The 20,619-nt window shown below is 37.5% G+C and overlaps 1 protein-coding gene across 1 annotated transcript in view; it reads right to left on the bottom strand.

The window, feature by feature from the left end:
- The window catches only part of ANKRD31 (ankyrin repeat domain 31), a 129,985-nt gene that overhangs the window by 95,567 nt on the left and 13,799 nt on the right, over positions 1-20,619 (bottom strand). Inside the window, exons 4-8 of the mRNA XM_046668181.1 lie at positions 15,934-15,974; positions 12,029-12,105; positions 6,788-6,831; positions 3,476-4,045; positions 905-1,179 (exon numbers count right to left, since the gene is read on the bottom strand). Of these exons, the coding sequence (XP_046524137.1) occupies positions 905-1,179; positions 3,476-4,045; positions 6,788-6,831; positions 12,029-12,105; positions 15,934-15,974 (1,007 nt within the window). The remainder of the gene's footprint in view (positions 1-904; positions 1,180-3,475; positions 4,046-6,787; positions 6,832-12,028; positions 12,106-15,933; positions 15,975-20,619) is intronic.

The raw sequence follows: 20,619 nt of genomic DNA, 5'->3' as shown, positions 1-20,619 counted from the left end.
TATTTTACTGAGCTGCTGTCAAGCAGCATGGCAGCTTTAAATATAGAGACAGCATGGAGGGTCCTCAAAAAATTAAAAATAGAACTATCATATGATCCAGCAATTCCACTTCTGGGTATTTATCTGAAGGAAACGAAATCACTATCCCGAAGAGATATCTGCACGCCACGCTCACTGCAGCATTATTCACAATAACCAAGACAGGCAAGCAGCCTAAGTGTCCATCAATGGATGAACAGATAAAGAAAATGTGGAGTATACATGTACAATGGAATATTATTCAGCCATAGAAAAGACAGAAATCCTGCCATTTGCGACAACACAGATAGACCTTGAGAGCATTATGCTGAGCGAAATAAGTCAGAGAAAGACAAATACTGCATGATCTCACTTATATGTGGAATCTAAAAAAATAAACCCAAACTCATAGATAATAGAGGGGGCTGAGAAGTAGTGAAAGGGGTGAAGGGGGTCTAAGGGTACAAACTTCCAATCATAAAGTAATGTAAATAATGGAGACATAATGTACACCATGGTGACTATAGTGACTGATACTTGCACATTTGAAAGTTGTTAAGAGAGTAGATCTTAAAAGTTCTCATCACAAGAAAAAAATGTATAACCAGGTACGGTGATAGATGTTAACGAAACATTTTTAAAAAAAGAAGAAAATTAGCATTAGGCTAAAAGACAACAAATCTCTTATTACTTTGTCTTAAAAAAATAAAGTAAGAGTTTTCTAGGTTAAATAAAAACAACAATTGCAAGGTAAATTAAGCACAACTCTGAAAAATAAAACTCTTTACTTACAGGAAACTGTACCCTGACTCTAATGTCCCAAGCACCGAATTTTCTATAAGGGCTATAGCATACCTGGAGAGAAAGATACAAGTTGGTAGCATACCTGAAATTCTCAGTTGAAGAGTTCTTATTTGTTTGATCCTCAGAGCCAAGTATTTTTGGTAAAATCCATTCTGGCATCTTAGACATGCCATCTGTGCACTTTGCACCATCTCTGCCTACTTTTAGTCTGGACGATCTCCTCAACACACATGGAGAGTCCTGGTCAGGGCTATTTTCCACTGGATTTGAATTTCCTTTATTATTTAGTGGATCACAAGAGGTGACATTTTGATGAGCCAAAGTTTCCAATGCAAATGGATCTGGGTCTTCTATAGTCTGTAATAAGACATAAATATATACAAATAATTACATCAATGCAAAAAAACAATTAAAACTAGAAGGAATTAGGTTTTATCTTGTCCTTTGATTACATGAAAATGCCTCTGATGAAAGTACAAAAACTCATGGATATGTGAACATAATGAGAAGTTTTATAATAATCAATAAAGGACAATACAGATTTGAAAGCCTAAGACAAGAACAGCATAAGTAAAAATTACTTTTACCAATATTCATCCTTAAAATTCAAGGGCAAAACTAAGGTCCCTCTGGGTGCTTTAATTCCACAGGAAATGGGTGGCACAGAATAATGAGAGACATATAAAAACAGCATAAATGCCATACTAGACCAGATGAATGTTCTATTCAGCCTAGTATTTTGTTATATGACAGCGGCAGTTAGTGATATTTTGTGGGACAAGATAGTTATAACCTCCATTACATTGATTCTAAAGATTTTATTTTTTCCTTTTTCTCCCCAAAGCCCCCCAGTACATAGTTGTATATTCTTCTTTGTGGGTCCCTCTAGCCGTGGCATGTGGGACGCTGCCTCAGCGTGGCTTGATGAGCAGTGCCATGTCCGCGCCCAGGATTCAAACCAACGAAACACTGGGCTGCCTGCAGTGGAGCACGCAAACCCAACCACTCAGCCACGGGGCCAGCCCCTGATTTTAAAAGGTTAACAGTATATCACAAATGGTTCTAACTTCCCTTTAACAATCCATTATAGATTTAACTTCCATGAGGATATATATTTTTTATACAAATCATGTAAACCTTTCGAGCTTATTTCTATTTCTAGCTTGCAAAGCTTCTCAAGGTAACAAGCTCCATATTTTTATTACAGCTGAATAAAAGAGTACTTAATTTAATTTGTTCTAAATGAATCAACTTTCTACTTTTAAAAGGGTTTCTTTTTTCCTTTGGAAGGTGTGCTAAGTTCACGCTCACTCCATCAATACCAATCACAATTCCCTACACTTCATTATTCTACCTCTTTTCAGAGTAGATACTGGGATTTTAATTTAATCTTCATGCCCTAGCCCCATGACGCATTTCTCTTTTTGTGGCTATATTTTTTAGTCCTCTTATGTCCGTTTTGAGATTTTTTTGGACCAGAATCACATGCAGTATTATTCCAGGTGTGTACGAGTTTAGAATCATGTTATTTAAACCTTTCCCAGGATGTTCACAGGAACATTTTGGTAATAGCCAACAGAAAAAAGAGAAAGAAAGAAAACAATTCAAATGACCATCATTAGTGAATTGGTCAAACAAGTTATATTATATATAAATATATATATATATTTGTGTACAGAAACATACAATATATCCATACAAGTGGAACACCACTCAGCAAGTAAAAAGATTTAAGTAGTGCTACATTTGCTGACACAGAAAGATAACCAAGATGTATTATTAAATTTAAAAAACAAGTTGCGAAAGCACTATGTATAATATAATCCCATTTATACAAAATAAACTTACATAGAATATGCATAGAAAAAACTGGAGACAGATATAACAAACTGTTAACAGTGATTATCGCTGGAAAGTGGAGTTGTGCAGGACTTTTTCTTACTGTATTAAAATGTATTGCTACAATGTTTGAATTTTTTAAAAATGAGGATACATTACTATTGTAATGGGGAAAAAATAAAGACTATTTTTATAAGTAAAAAAAAAAATGATCAACGTGAAAAAGGAACTTGGCAAGCAGGAAGCCAGTGCAGGGTCTCCAGGCATTCGAAAGCCAGGAACTATGCCACGCGACAGTAGCCTCAGACACAGAATGCAAAGTTCTGCTGAAGCCAGGCATGATTCTTTCCCTCTCCTGGCAGCCCAACGGCATATATTCTATGCTCAACTGGAAATTAATGTGGGATATTTCATCTCCAGTCGCACCCAGGTAGACATAGTGATTTTCTGAGCTAACAAGAAAAATTCTCGTAAAGAATTCTTTCCTTCTTGTATACAGGCAATCTAACGATATATCTTCTCAGGTCTTCTGAGGAGAAACTTATCTATTTTAACTTTTTAACCCTTTGAAAACTCTACCCTAGGAACCTCTAAAAAATAATCATTGTATGCTTCAAAGTCAAAAACTATCTTCTGAGTGTTTGTGTATAAGGCTTGAATTTAAAAGAAAGTATATGGGGAACAAAGACTTGTTAAAGGTCACTATAAAAGGCAAAATCAGACTCACACTTGGACGTACTTGCTGCACTGAAAGACGCTTGTCCTCTGGCTCAGCTAACTTGGAATCTTGTTCAAAAGGTGCAGTAGAACAAACAGACTCAAAATTCCCCTCTGTTATTTGTGTACAATCTTCATCAGTCTGAGACATATTGGGTTCCATGGCTAAACACTGAATTCCAGCACTGAGACTGCTGTCTCCCTCCTCTCTGTGACAGATGGGTCCCACCTTGGTTTCTGACAATGTGTTTAGGGCTGCTAACAACTCGGGTGGCAAGGCATCATCCTTTGTGTTTTCTAGTAAGTCTCTGTGACATGTCAAAGGGACTGACATGGAACTTGAGGAGTTGCTCAATGGGTTCATAAACTCTCTAGGTTCAAGATCACTCATTTCAAACAATCTTTCCTCCTGGGTGACTTCTGGTGATGTCAGTAACTTTTCCAAGGCAGACACAAAAGTTTCAAGAGAGCTTTCTTCATCTTTGGTATCTTCGGAAGTCATGGTCAACGTGACCTCTTTTCCAGGCTCAGAAAATGTATTTGGTGCTGCTAAGATCTTCTCTGGTTTTAGTAACGATTTCTCCTTTATAGTAACCGTATCAGATACTTTAACAGCAGTGTCTGAGAGAAGGCTAATTTCAGGAGAGTCTCTGTCTGCACTTAGTTCCTGTGTATTCCAAGCAGAAATTTCATCATTATAACATAAAACAAAAAATTGCTTAAAAAGACTTTACAGTTTTCTAGTTTATCCTGTTGGTAAGTTACTGCCAAAAAGTTTTATCAACTTTCCTCCCAGTCCATAAACAAAAATACTCTTTACTATTTTCCTATACCAAATCACTAATGACTCTGAACACATGGGTAAACATTTAAGAGTGGATCAAGGGTAAAATGGGTTGGACTATAATTACATACGGCACGTTATCTGTTCAGCTAAGGTTAAATTATATGCACTAAGGGCAGAGGCAGAGATGACATAGGTAGTTAAATTAACAGATGATCCCAAAACTTCACTGCAGTTAATGGTTGTAAAATTCTTCATTGCCAAAAATCTCTACTGAATTCTATAAAAATTATTAAACAGGAATAAAATTGGTTAGTTCAATCTTTTTTACTCCCAACCTCTGTATAAATATACAAATGTGAAGTAAAAAGGCCAAAGGACAGGAGGTCAGAGAGAAAAAGAGGAGAAATGAGGACACAGTTCTATGTAAATATTATGAACTCTGGCTATAAATTAATGGTTCTGAGTTGTGGTTGTTTTAAACAAAAAACACAAAAGTTATATTTCTAAACGACTATTATTTTTCAAAGACATCACCTTAATAGGTTATACCAATTCTCACAATGTTTCCAATGCTCAAAACATTATTAGACTTCTTTTGAAACTGCTTCTAAATCCATTTATAAGCCATTCAAGAAAATAAGTCTCGATACGTTAAAGGCACTGTATTTCTTTCCACATTAAAAACTGTTCATTTGGGGCTGGCCCAGTGGCACAGTGGTTAAGTTTGCGCGCTCCACTTCAGTGGCCCAGGGTTCATGGGATCGGATCCCTGGCAAGGACATGCACACCACTCATCAAGTCACGCTGTGGCAGGCGTCCCACACACAAAATGGAGGAAGACTGGCAACAGATGTTAGCTCAGGGCCAATCTTCCTCACAAAAAATCACAAAAGACAAACAAAAAAACCTGTTAATGTGCTTGATCTTAAATAACAGAATGGGTTTCAATAACTTTTGGCTGTTTCTAAAAATTAAATTCACCTTCCACTGACACTACTCTGACAGGATACACTGTCATTTGTAAGCCTCTAATATTCTCACTTAATTTGGATTCGAGAAGCGAAACTCCTTTTATTCTCTCTCTCCTCCTTTCCTATCTGCCACTATCTGTCTTCTCTGTACATAGAACACAGAGCTTAAGAAGAGTTATTTATTTATTAGCAATGCAAACTATAATTCGCTCAGAAAGATAAAAGGAATTCAGAAGGAATTCAAGCACCAGATCCTCTCCAGCCTTCCAGTCGCAGATCAAGGTCTTCCTCCTCTTTGAAGTCCTCATATCTATTAAATTCAAGGCCCTAGAGTCAATCAACTATCTATATTGGACTCTGCCCTAAAGGAACTTAATTTCTAACTGAAGATTGACGGCAAAAATACATACGACACTAAAGAAAGTATAAATAATGTCAAAAACACTGCATGAACTCAAACCCATGGCATAAACCATAGAGCCTACTGCGATACATGAGTGAGTTTTCTGGCGGGAAAAAAAAGGGAGGCAGTGGAGAGTCTTCATGATTGCTTGAAAAATGTTGGTTAAACAAAGTTAAACAGGTTTCTTTACCACAAAGCTTTTTGGAGCATGTGCTTTACAAGTCTCTGAGGAGACTTTAGAACACAGTGTTCTCCAAACTTCTTTGTTCAAAACAAATCCTTTTTCTTAGAAGATCTCTTAACATCATAGGATGTAAGTGATTGGGAAATACTGATATAGTCAGAGAAGAATGAATGCTAAAGAGGGAGCAACTACTTTGGTCAAGACCACCAGAGTCATCTGAGACAGACCACAAAAGAGAAGGAACTCGAGCCAGAAATTAGAGATTTGTGAAGGAATGAAAGAAGGGAGAACACGCATTTATTAGGCACTGACTAGGTGCCAGACACCGTGAACTATCGTTGCTCTCAGTCATCACAATAACCCTGGGAAACGGATGTCACTATCGATATTTTGCACATGTAAATGACACACACCCATGCAATGCACACCTATCTGGTTCCAAATTTTATGCTCTTTCCCTTGCCTTCTGGTTCCTGACTTGACCAAAGGCATGGAGGCAGGAATGTGCAACGTGCAGTTGAGATGAAGTAAAGTACAGATATGGTAGGGGTAGCCTGGGAAGTCCTTGACTGCTCGAGTCGGCTGCGGGCAGAGCCAGGCTCACAGTCCTCTTGATTCCCCACACCACCAAGGAGAAAGCAAAGCAAAGCAAGCACTCACTACATGGTTACTGATTAGGAACTGGAGGACGGGAAAGCAGTATTTAGCAGGAAATATTAAAGGAACCAGGGTAACAGACAAACCAACAGAAGGCATTTTTGCTACATCATCTCAGCAATTAGTCTGATAATTAAGTCATATGATTCTTCTCTAGATAAAGAATAAGAGACTTACAATGCTGGATAGGAAACACAGATCAAGAGAATACTATTTCACTAGAAATAAGGAAGAATAAACACTGGAAGAGGATGTTAGGCAAGAATAGATTTCTGTCCATTGAAATGGCTTAGTCACACTCCTGCCTACGGGAAGAACCTACATGAGCTTGATACTTTAATCAACATAATTTTTTTAAAAACCTAAACCTATGATCCGTATAACTAATCTTTGTTTTACAGACCAACCTTTTCTGGATGTGGCAAAACTTCCGGATTTTCAGCCTCAGGCCCTAGAAGATAACAACATATGTTTTCATTCCAGTTTATTAACGGACTAAAAACATACCCTTTTACTCAGCATTTCTTAATTACATAACTTGAAATGACTCCCTCAGATATTCATGTGACATATCAAATATTGTATAAGTATTACACCAATTTATTGATATAAAAGTATTGTGTTGGCAATAAAGTTATAAAAGAAAATTCTTCCATTTCTTAAAAAATATTTTACATGAAGCTAGGTAAAATTATAATTATTTGGAATTAATTTAGCTAAAACCAACCTCCCTATTTTGGCTGAGTTCTTCTAAGTATTTGTAACTACCCGAGGAAAAATCATATCTACTTCCTCAGCATCATTGCGTCCTCCACTACAGGAAACAGGATTTAAATGAACCCATGCTGTCGAGTTAGGTGTGAAAAGGAACACCCCACCTAGGGCCAAAAGGAACCAGACTGTCCTAAATGTGACTTCACCCTCGGCACCCACTCCTCGCCCTGCCCCCTCTGGGGTGAGCTGGCTGACAGCAATTCACACCACATGCAGCTGAAGGAGGATCAGGAAAAAGATATTTCCCCCACTCGCTCCTCTTGCCTCCCACCTTCACCATCAAGGCCCAGGCACTCTGCCGACCTAGCTAGGAATTCAGGGCTCACTGGTATTTCAAGCATATGTTTGAGTCATTCTTTCGGTTTCTTTTGATTAGGCAATATCTAGAGTTAGTCTATACGCAAGTAATTATCTGCCAACCTCAGAATGCATCCTCACAAGCAAGACAGGTTTTTCAGGGGGAAAAAGTAAGCATAAATATGCTTGCTGAGCTTTACATCCTGCAAAAGTCGACTGTTTTTTTTTTCACTTCACCTTTGCCATTTGATGATGAAAAGCTATGAAAATCAGGTAGGAGGGTTAATATCATGGCATTCCACTCCCTTACAGGAGGATGAGTAAAAAGTCATAAGAATAAATAATTTCTTATCCTTGCATAATACTCCTTTTTGCCAAGCCATGATGATTTATTACACTATCTATATCTTGTTACTTAAAATTTTACATCGCTGGTTGCTTAACATTTAATACCAATGAAAGAAACATTTTTCTTTCTTTTTTGGTGAGGAAGATTGGCCTTCAGCTAACATCTGTTACCAATCTTCCTCTTTTGGCTTGAGAAAAATTGTCACTCAGCTAACATTTGTAGCAATCTTCCTCCATTTTTGCATGTGGGATGCCGCCACAGCATGGCTTGACAAGCAGTACAGAGGTCCACACCCATGATATGAGCCCATGAACCCTGGGCTGCTGAAGAGGCGCATGCAAACTCAACCACTATGCCACCAGGCCAGCCCCCCAAAAAACATTTTTAAGCAATAGATATATCTTCAATTACCTTTGCAAGGAGATTTTTTTTTATTTACTGGGAGAGCTAAAATGCAGAGAAAAAGATTTCATCCTTTTCCTCTTTCTCTGAGATGTCAAGAAAGAACCCTCCAAGACATCTTCTTCTAGATTGTTTTTAACCCACCTCTTCACCAAAATGATCATTCTTTTATGCCAACAGTTACTATTTTTAAAACTTGATAAATATAATAAAATATATTATATAGTAATGATTATTATATTAAAAATAAACACACTGAGAAGGAATTTTCATTTTCTAGCTGCAAAATTTACTTAAAACAGTTTTTACAAATAAAAATTTTTTTTCTTGAATTCTTGTCTATCCTTTAATAAATTATGAAAAATTCTGTACCCTTTCTACTTATCACTTGAAAGACATAAACGTAATGGCATGTATGAGGAGTAATTCTAAAATGCCAAATGAAAAGAAAATGCTCAGAGGAGCTGAATTTTAACTTATAAACAGACTATTTTAAGGCCAATGCTATCATATCTGCTAAAGATAGTTTGCTTATTTTGACCATCCTACAGTTCGGTCAGAACTGCTCTTTGAACCAGGAGGGAGAAGACAGGATTCTATCAGAACAGAGCCAGCTATCCTAGCTAACAATTTAACAGTTTCCTTATGTGGGATTTGACCTATAGTCCAGGAGGATAATAAAGGAGCTTCCTGTTCTGAACACTCTGAAAGGAGCAAAGGCAAGAGGGAGCTGCGATGCAGTGCCAGAAGGGAGGGGAACTACCAGCTCTATGGTCTCTTGTCACAGCAGCTTCACAGCAGCAAGAACCACCACAAGCATAATCCTGGTGCCCATGGCACTGTGAAAGAAACAACCAGTCAAAGACTCATGACTCAGAAGTTCAGGGAGGGTGGTGGCAAGAGTGCACAGATACCCATAGCATCATAAGGCATTAATGGCTCTAAGTTCAAGGAGGGTGGTGGCAAGGGTGTGCAGATACCCATAGCATCATAAGGCATTAATGGCTCTCAGAAGTTCAGGGAGGGTAGTGGCAAGAGTGCACAGATACCAACAGCATCATAAGGCATTAACGGCTCTCAGAAGGCCAACAAGTGGGAGGCTGGAAGTGTGGGAAATGCAGGAAATGTGGAACTCTGTTTTTCTATAAATACTGGGATTGAGTATGAGAAAAATGAGAATGGATCTTCTGTCTAACCATTGCTGACCCTGGTTATCATGGTCAAAACCTGAAGGAGAAAAAGGAATGCCCAAGGCATGCTATCACCCATGACACCTCTCTCTCAAATTGTTCAAGACATACTTACAAAAAAAGGCCTTCCACCTCTAAGATGATACCTCTACTGCTTTATGACTGTTTCAGTCTATTTATAACTGTATCATGTAAATGGTGCTAAACAGATTTGCATCACATTTGCAGGGTATGTTCGGCATAATCTGAATTATAATACTGGGCCATTTGCTATTGATTCAACACCTTAAAAATCACAAAGTCTTTTATACTTGGAGGGAAACATCAATTACTATTTTTACTTGTATTTGTTTAACAGTCAATGTATTAAACTTCTATATCTACCATGTGAAAACTACTGTTTCTTTAACATTTAAACATTAATTACAAACAAATTCCCTTACACAAATTAAACTATAAATTTAACATTACTAATCTTTTACATTTCTAACACATGAACTATCAGACAAAACACACATGAATACAATGGTTATAAAACTTATTACTTCTCTTAACCTAATTCTAAAATAATAATACACTGGCGTAATTTGTTCTACATTATTTCTATATTTGTTCCTATACCTGCCTAAGATTAAAGTAATATTTATTTTGGTACCTTCCCAGGGTTACAGAAACTGTATCAGACCCAAAAGAAAACAAGCAACTTCCTGGACCGGCCAAGGTGACAGAATCTGGATTACTGACTAACTGATTCTTTTTGGGGGCACGGGACTGACTGTTTCTCCCAAGATGATTCAAATCTGAGCAGCCAATTATCTGGCTTTACTTATAATAAGTAAATACATTAAACTTCACAACGGTCATTTTTTGTAACTTGATGTTTTGCCCCAGAATGCTGTCTTTAACTTTTACTTGGCCAGTGTTACAAAAGCTTTTGTCCTGTCATTATTATTTATATACTGACCTGTTCTGTTAGCATTATTGCAAACTTATGCCTGCTATTTTAATCTTATCATAATTAGCTTTATCATAATAGTAAGGCTTTAATTTCCTAAGAGATGAGGGATCTAATCCGTGCAGAAAAGTCTTCTGAATTGGGTATCAGGTTAACTTGTCATCTTGGGACATGGTTAGACTCCACTTCTGACCTGTTTTCACGTGTGACTGCTGGTGCTGTATGGGCTTTCCTTTCCTTGCTACAATTCTTATTCCAGGACTACGTGACTTACTCACAGCTCTGTCTTCTTTCTTCTCTACTTACACAGTGATAAACAAAAATATCCCATGCTTTATAAACAGATATACATTTAATAGAGAAAACAAAATGCACATGTATTAACAGGTTTCTAGTTCTTAAAGTCATTAAACGTTTTTAAAGTCTACTATAGTCACTTTTGTATTGAGATTACCTTTTATACACTATTACTATTTTTTGAGCATTATTATGAACTCATGGTTTTTTCACAAACAACTTACTTCTATTAACTAAAATTATTGTTATTTTTTCCTCGCTTAATTTGTCACAGCTTGGCTAGTGGGAGCACCACTGACCCAGCTCTTTATCCTTTCAGCACTGCCCCCAGACATCCCTGAAGGCATCTTTGCTTTGCAACAATGGTAGGATGTTTCAGACCCATCCTTCCACCTTCACGCTCCAAGACAGATCAGCTCTCCTCCAAGGATTCTGGTCTATTCAGCATTTGTACACCCACAGCACCTATACAACCTGGCAAATAGTAGGCTCGATAAATATTTGTTAAAATAATGGGCAAATAATATTACAGACCAAAATCTCAGCACTAAGAGTGCATGCAAGTGTTGGTGATAGGTATAAATGCTAATGTTATTGTTGTAGTAGCAACGAGCAGGAAAAGACAGAACTTTTTAAAACTTAACTTTTTCAATTTCAGGTATCATGGCCTTGTGCCCTTTTCTTATAACAGAAGGTTTCACTGACCACCGAGAATATTTATCACACTGTCACTGGGAGACACCACAAGAGAAAGACAGCCATCCTCTAATACAGCTGAAACCAAGGTCAATGGCTGTGTGACTCAGTCAACAAACGCATGACATACTTATTAAAAATGCTATGAACAGAGAAAACAAACATCATTTTCAAATTTGAGCCCCAAATTACAAGTCAAAAGAGTAGACACTTGGCGGCTGACCCAGGGGCATAGTGGTTAAGCTCGTGTTCTCTGCTTTGGCAGCCCAGGATTTGCAGGTTCGGATCCTGGGCACAGACCTGCATACCGCTCATTAAGTCAGGCTGTGGCAGTGTCCCACAGACAAAATAGAAGAAGGCTGGCACAGATGTTAGCTCAGCAACAATCTTCCTCAAGCAAAAAGAGGAAGACTGGCAACAGATGTTTGTTCAGGGCCAATCCTCCTCAACAACAACAAAAAAAGAGTAGACACTTGAGTAGTAGGTATTGATTGCAGCAGAGCTGCTTCTCATATGGGCAACTTTATGCAGCATGATCCAAGGTGAACAACACTGATTTCCTATGTAAAAATGTATGGAGCAGTTTATAGTAGACCAGCCCAGTCATAAATAAATCCATGTCTAACTAAGCCTTCTATTTTAGGAAAAGACAAATTTACTTCATGTAACTCTCCCCATGAAAACATACCTTGAATGTTTTGGTGCTTCAGTGAAAGTTCAGCCTTGGGAAATGACACAGAGAACATTGGACAACCTTTGCTAGCCCTAAAAAATCAGTCAATTAATTAATTAATTAATATAAATTTTAAAATGGAAAGAAAAAAACAGTATTTCTCATTCAAATACAACTTAAAATTTTGTTTTCATTTAAAGGAATTTCAAAATAGGACAATTTTTTTGCTACATTATTCCAATTACTTTGACAATTACTACCAACTTGTTAACATTTACATTTCAAGTGGTTGCAAAAATGAAGGAGAGTGCTGAAAAATTAATGGGTGAACTTCAGGAGTATAAACAAGCTAAACTACATTTCGATCTGAAAGTAACTGTGGAGATGACTGCCCAACAGGGGTGGTCGGGTCAGGGAGAAAAACGGGTCTTAAGGAGTGACGTCAGCATCACGGCAGAGTGAGGTCTCGTAGAAATCTTCCCCTCCAACATACAACGAAGAAACATCCACACTCCAACAGAGGACATCCAAACACAGCACAAAACACGTCGGAGAGACCCACGCAGCCACAAGACAGAGGGCGGAGAGGCTGGAGCCCCCTTGGAGGAGGTGGAACAGGGTAAGAGGAATCTTTGCTCCCTTCCCCAAAGACTGCCATCAGGACTGCAGGAGGCCTCCAAGAGGGAAGGAACAGGGCAGGGGACGTTTGTTCAGAGGAACTTCAAGGACTCCCAAGGGCCCTTGCAGCCCAGAGGGAAGCCTTCTACTGGGGTGAAAGCTTTGCCAGGGAGTGACCTTATCAAGCCAAGACCCCAAGAGAGCAGAGTGAGAAAGCCCCGAGAGCATGCAGGAGAAAGCGCTCCTCCTCCCACCTGCCCAACGCCCGGACAGCCCCTGGGATTTCATCTGAAGGAAGAGGGCTCAGAATATGCAGTCTTGCCCCCACCCAGTGGCAAGAGGTGGCAACTGCAACCAAACAATATCAGGATGCGTAAGAACAGAGCTACTGCCTCTAGCAATATCAAACACTGTATTAGATCTCCAGACCAGAGAGAAAATGACAAGTACCCAGACATCAATCCTGAGGATATAGAAAAATGGGTCTCTGAATCCTCAAATACACTGAAAGTCTGTCACAGTTTTAGATGCAAGTGAAAGTTACCAATGAGAAAATTCTCTGACACTATTTATCATTCTTGTAGTTCACAGCAGGTTAAAAAAAGGTAGGAAATATTGAAGGGAAGAGTTTGAAAGCAAAATAAGGGTCATGCCTAATCTGCAATTTTGATCATCTATCCTGGGATAATTAAAAATTGACTGAAAGAAAAGCAATCAGTTAACTACCCTTTTTTTGGTCAATCTAATTTATGTACAAATGCAATCAAGATATCTTCCTCAAAAAAAAAAAAAAAACCTCTCGTTTCAGCTGTTTAAGAGCAGTTTTTATAGACCAGGCACAGCTACTTGAATCCTAAGCAAGAATAATAAATTGAACATTCTCACCTGTCTAATAGAAGTGAACAATATAAGCTATCTTGAAAATGGAAATGAAACTTTATATAGAATAATTTCTATGAGGCAAATGGAAAAGAATACTGAGTTTTTTTCCCTAAAACTTGATTCTCTAAGAAGAACATGCTGATTTAAAACAAAATAAATTCATAGTTTGAGCCAACAGAATTTTTTTCCTTAATTACAAAAGACTACTTAAAACTTAAGCCTGAAACTAGAGCAAACTTTCATCCAAATTATCAAAAAATAGTTATCTATATTAGGCAAGACTACAAACCATGTAAATGTCCAAAAGCAGACAAATGATTAAATGAATTACAGTAAAGTTATAGAGTGAAATATTATGAGGCCATTAAAATTCATATTTTTGACAAATAATGACATGAGAAAATAATTATGATAAACTATTACTCAGAATTTAAAAACAGGATAAAAAACTATCTGTTGAATGATTCCAATTTTGTAGAAAATATGAAAAAAATATCTATAGAAAGCCTACAGTAATATGTACCAAAATGTTGACAATAGTTCTCTCTGACCAGGGAGATTATGGATGCTACATTAGTCTTCTTTAGTCTTCTCTTTTTTCCATTTCTGTAGATGAACTTATATTGCTGATATAATCAGCAAAAGGGTTATTTTAAAATAGTGGTTATCAAACTTTTTGATCTTTAGACCCCTAAACTCTTAAAAATTACTGAGGAACCCAAAGAGATTTTGTTTATGTGGCTTATATTTATTTATATTTACATAGTAGAAATTTAAAATGGAGAAAACTTTAAAATAATTATTAATTTTCAAAGAACAGTAATAATTCAGTAACATGTTGACATATTTTTATGAAAAATTATTACATTTTCCAAAATGAAAAAAAATTAGTGAGAAAAGTGGCATTGTTTCATACTTTAAAAAAAATTTCTTTAACGTATGGTTTAATAGAAGACAGCTGTCATCTCATATCTGCTACCACACTCAATCTTTTGCCATATATTGTTTTATTTGAAGTATATAACAAAAACTTTGCCTCAGGTAGATATGCAGTTGGAAAAAGGAAGAGTATTTTAGTAGCCTTTTTGGGAAATTTTGGGTATTCTTTTTTGACGTCCAACCAAAACTCTAAAAGCAATGACTTCCTTAGTTACTGGAAATGTAGAAACTGAAACAAAATCAACGAGCTTTTTGTATTCTGTTACATTATAACCTATTGGGCTACCTTGCACTTTGAACAGATCTTTTACCTGTGCTTGATACTGTGACATCATGCATCGGTCTTTCAGAAAATACTGATTCACTGAGTTATGCAGATCTTCCTTATATTGATATATTTCCTTATACAATATCAAAAAATCACCTTCATAAATATTACTACTTATCTCACCAGAAAATTTTAAGTAATAGAAAACCAGCAAGATCAAGTTGGTAGACACACGAGTTTTCCTAAACTCTAATTTTCACTTGAAAGCCTGAATATTTTCATTGGCAACAAATACCATCAGCTGTTTTCCTTGAAGTGACTGGCTTACTTCATTCATTTTCAAGAAAACGTTTGCCATATACCCAAGTGTGAATAACCAGTTTGTCTGTCAGTTATTCTTTCAAGTATTAAAAAAAAGTGAAGGTAGTTTTCCTACAATGCTTACAACATAATCAAGTGCACAAGAGCTCTCCCTGAGACAAGTCTCACACTTCAGCACACACGCAAGTACTGCAAGCACACTTCCCACTTCATCACACAGAAAAGCAAAGAGATATATACTCAAGGTGGAGATTTAATAAACTAACAACTTCTCTGCTTCATCAAATGCATTAAGTGAAAGAGGCTTTTTCCCCCTTTTTCAACTGCTGGCACATGGCAGTGGGAAACTCAGCGACTACCAGCACTGGCACTGCTGCCCCGACCCCTACTGGGGCTCCAGCATTTAACCCACCATTCGCCTCAGCACTTAAGTGCAAATGTCAGTACTGTGAAATAGGCAAATAATGTGTTACAGTATTAGGAAAATAGTTTTGACCTCACAAGATCTTCTAGAAAGAGTCTCAGGGACACCCTGGGGAGTCCACACAACATATTTTGAGAACTATTGTTTTAAAAGAACTGCAAGAATAAAGTCTCTTAGTGTATAACAGTTGTATAAAGTCTAATTCCAATAGCTCTAAAAATTCTTCCTTTATGCTATGCTATAAATCTGTTCTAATAATATTCATAGACAGAGAATTGATTTAATCTGATTCAGTCTTTCTCATGAAATATCTAGAATGTTTGTAAAATAACATACATTTATGGTACTAGAGGCAATTATTCAAAAATATACAATGATTCTAAAACTCTTAAGAAAATGAAGACTGATTTTAGATGTGCAAAATGACAAAATCTACAATATAACAAAGACAAACATTAGTATACTTACAGTAACAGAGTTCGATTTTTTTCCATTTCATCTTGAGGTTTCTAGGAAGAAAAACAGCAGTTTTTTCCAAGTGAAGAATGCTAATCCAATGCAACAAGATAAACATTTAAGATCATTCTTATGCTATTCTTTCTTAGTGTCTTTTTTTGGTGTGGTGAAATATATATATAACATAAAATTTATCGTTTTAACCATTTTTTTAAGGTTTTATTTTTTTCCTTTTTCTCCTCAAGGCCCCTCAGTACATAGTTGTATATTCTTAGTTGTGGGTCCCTCGAGGTGTGGCATGTGAGACGCTGCCTCAGCATGGCCTGATGAACGGCGCCATGTCCGTGCCCAGGACTCGAACTGATGAAACACTGGGCGGCCTGCAGCGGAGCGCACAAACTTAACCACTTGGCCACAGGGCTGGCCCCTCGTTTTAACCATTTTTAAATGTACAGTTTTGTGGCATTACGTACATTCACACTAATGCAAAACCATCATCATCACCCATCTCTGGAACTTTTTCATCTCCCCCAATGGAAATTCCATACCATGAAACACTAACTCACCATTCACCGCTCTCCCAGCCGCTAGCATCCACTCTTCTACTTTCTGTCTCTATGAATTTGACTACTCTCAGTACCTCATATAAAAAGAATCTTACAATATTTGCCCTTCTGTGACTGGCTTATTTCACTTAGTATAATGTCTTCAAGGTTCATCCATGTTGTAGCATATATCAGTATTTCCTTCTTTTTCAAGGCTGAATAATATTCCCATGTATGTATGTACATTTGTTTTATTCGCTCATCTGCTGGTGGACACTTGGGTTGCTTCCACCTTTTGGTTATTGTGAATGCTTCTAGAATGTGGATGTACAAATATATTTTCAAGTCCTTGCTTTCACTTACTTTTGGTGGAATTTCTGGATCATATGGTAATTCTGTATTTAATTTTTTGAGGAATCAGCATATGATTTTCCACAGTGGCTACATCATTCTACATTTCCCATCAGCAATGAGCAAGAATTTCAACTTTTCCACATGCTCACCCACACTTGTTATTTTGTTTTTTGATAATAGCCATCCTAATCAGCGTGAGGTGGTATCTCATTGTGGTTTTGATGTGCATTTCCCTAATGATTAAAGATGCTGAACACCTTTTCATTTGTCTATTGGCCATTTGTATACCTTTGCTGGTGAAATGTCTACTCATGTCCTTTGCCCATTTTTTAATCAGGTTGTTTTTTGTTGTTGAGTTGTAAGAGTCTTTATATATTCTGGATATCAATCCCTTACCAGCCATATGATTTACAAATATTTTCTCCCATTCCTTGGGTTGCCTTTTCACTCTGTTGATAGTGTCCTTTGATACACAAAGGTATTTAATTTTCATGAAGTCTAGCTCATCTATTTTTCCTTCAGTTGCCTGTGCTTTCATATGCAAGAAGTCATTGCCAAATTCAGTCATGATACTTTTCCCCTAAATTTTCTTCTAACAGTTTTACAGTTTTGGCTCTCACATTTAGTTTTTTTATCCTAACCTCTTTCTATAAAAGAACTGGTGGAACTTAAGTAAAGAGAAAGGGAGTGTTCCTTCTTTTTATTCCTAGTTTTTCCCTTCTCCGAGTTCATGAATCCATAATGGTTCTGATGAGCTACTCTTATCAGGTTCAGAGTTCTAATATTTCCCCTAAAGGACAGAAATTATACAATCTCTGTGTTATGCTGTTAAATGCTAAACAGATTCTGCCTAATTCTCAAGTCATGTGAGAAAATTTGCAGTTGTTGTGTCCCTTTCAAAAAAGATAAAATGCTTTCATTTTAATACTTCACAGCATACTGGCTTTCATCACTTTAAAAGGAATCCTTGCCTTAAATATCTTGTTAGCATCAAGCAAGATCTTAAGCAAAAGATCTCTCTCTGGGGGCCCTCTATGTTTGTTTCTATGATCAATAATAAAGCTTTCTGAAAATAAAGCCATTAACCTGAACTCCCAAGCATTTTTTGATCACTGAAACAGCCATATTAACAAGAAAACTCAAATACTGTGAGCACTTCAATCTTCTCCCATTAATGTTCATTGCTATTTACTAATAATGCATCCTTACATACCTCAAGGTTGTCACATTGTTTCCACATATATATACTTCCCAAGCAGACTTTATAAAGCTCAGAGGCCCAGAGAGAAGAAAGAATTTCAAGAAGCAAACCTAGAAACTCCCAAGAATTAAATAGGGTATTTCTGAGTCTCCACAAAGCAATTTATTCAAATCCGTAATACCCACTTGATTTATCTTACTACAGGACCAGCAACTTTTCCTGTTGAGGGCTAATTATTCACTTAACTCTACCGACATAAGGAAAACACAAAAAACAAGAAAGCAAGTAAGACGGAAGCCTGTTCCCGAGAGCTGACTTTTTTCCTCCTCCATAGGCAGAAATACCACTCAAGAGCTAACGCCTCTGAATATAGTGTGGGATATAGTTCACTCATTCGTTAATTGACAAAATGCAAGGATACACTTCAATCAATTCTTTCTTAAGGGATCCGAATTACTATCTATCCTTTTGATATATGTGACTGCCATTTTTCTCCTGACTCTATACCCCTGTACTTTGACCAGGCCACTAAATTCTACAGTTTTGTTTTGTTTTATCTGTTGAGGGTAGGGTGTAAGAGACTAGAGTTTAAATTAAATGTGTTAATTTGGAGGATCAGGAAAACAGGCAAATCTATTTATACATCCATAACCGAAAAACAATCCTCTACCATCTGAGATCATTCTCTTCAACTGAACCATGGACTCCTGGGAGTGGAGTGGAAGAAGCCTGGCCAGCCAGTGACCGCCCTGGCTCTCCACGAGGCACCAGACATCCCACATAAACTACCCTCAAGTCAGCAGAGCAGAATACATGTTCCTGGTATGAAGCATTTTAATTATCTGGATGAGTTACTGGTAACATTTATTTAAAATACCTTTCCCTCAGACTGAGGCACCCAAATTTGGTTATCTATATAAATATTTTTTAATATTTCCAAATATCCAAATGATTGCCTTTTAGAGAGTTTCATATGGTACCATCTCCACATTGCTTCAGTGTTCTTAAATGTTGACATGATCACTTTAAGTTCCCTTCACCAGTATCTAAGAACAACTTAAACACAAAGTGATTTAACCACTGAATGAGAACTGTCTTTACTCTGGCTGAGTCAGGTGCCCAGGCCCTGTTTCCATTCCATTCCTTCCCAAAACATTCCTAAGCAATTGCAACTCTGGGCAAAGACAGCAGTTCTAGGATCCGAAGAATTAAAGCAGGTCAGGATGAGTTAAAGAGTTAGGACAAGGATACCAATGGCATTAGCGATCAGCACAGTAGGGAGTCAAGCGGTTCTCTAAGTTTTGAAAAATCACCCTGCATTTGGGTGGTCCAGCTATTTATGTCTCAGAAAAGTAGCCAGTAAGAGAGAATATGACCTACCTACTGGGGCTTACAAAGACCCTTCAGTATTTATACAGTCATGCACCATGTGATGGTATTTCAGTCAACAACAGACCACGTATATGACAGTGGTCCCACAAGATTAGTACCACACAACCTAGTTGTGTAGTAGGCTGTAACCATCCAGGTTTGTGTAAGTACACTCTATGACGTTCACACAATGACAAAATCGCCTAACCACGTGTTTCTCAGAACGGATCCCTGTCATTAAGCGACATACAACTGTATACACAATCTCTCCACGAGCTCTGGCCTTGCCAACCACAATCCTTCTTCCATTACACAGTCATCAAATAAGCCTCTGATTGTTCATTTCCCTTTCAAGGTTCTGTTCAATGTTCATTTTAACTAATTTCACCTCTACATACGAATAAGGGTGGAAGGTGGAAGCCACAGAAAGGAGAAGTGAGACTTAACCTGGATTCATAACTCTGAGATGGAGTCCCATATTTCAGAACAGGAAGTGGAAGAAGCAGTTTACTGTAATAACCAGAGGACTGAATAATCACGATTCCCTGTCAAAGAGTATTTTGCAGATGGTCAAACACTGACTACAGTAAGACCAGTGATACCCCCTGTATTAGTCAGGGTTCTCCTGAGAAACGGAACCAACAGGATACACACATAAACACAAAGAGATTTATTACAAGGAACTGGCTAATGTGATTATGGAAACTAGCAAGTCCAAATCTGCAGTGTGACCATCAGGCTCAAGACCCAGGACAGCTGATGGTGCAGATGCAGTCTGAAGGCTGTCTGCTGGAGAGTTCTCTCTTGCTCAGGGAACCTGGTATTTTATTCTATCCAGGCCTTCAACTGGCTGGATGAGGTCCATTCACATTATGGAGAGCACTTTGCTGTACTCAAATCCACTGATTTAATGCTAATCTCATTCAAAAACATCCTCAGAGAAACTCCCAGAGTAACGTCTGACCAACTATCTGGGCACCCCACAGCCCAGGCAAGCTGACACATAAAATTAACTATCATATCTCCTAATTTTGATAGATACCAATGTCTCCAATTACCTTTCCAGACATATTGTTAAACTCTCCAAACAAAATCAAAATCTTTCTAAGGAAAGTTGAAAAACTGCTTGCCATATAGCACATGTAAAGAACAAGGAAAGGTATTGCAAGACCCAACAAAAACGATGAATATGAAAATTTTAAAAGACTGCTATCTGTGTTTTTTAAA

The sequence above is a fragment of the Equus quagga genome, chromosome 7 (genome assembly GCF_021613505.1).
Source record: "Equus quagga isolate Etosha38 chromosome 7, UCLA_HA_Equagga_1.0, whole genome shotgun sequence".
NCBI lineage: Eukaryota > Metazoa > Chordata > Mammalia > Perissodactyla > Equidae > Equus > Equus quagga.
This window is presented reverse-complemented; position numbering and strand designations above follow the sequence as displayed.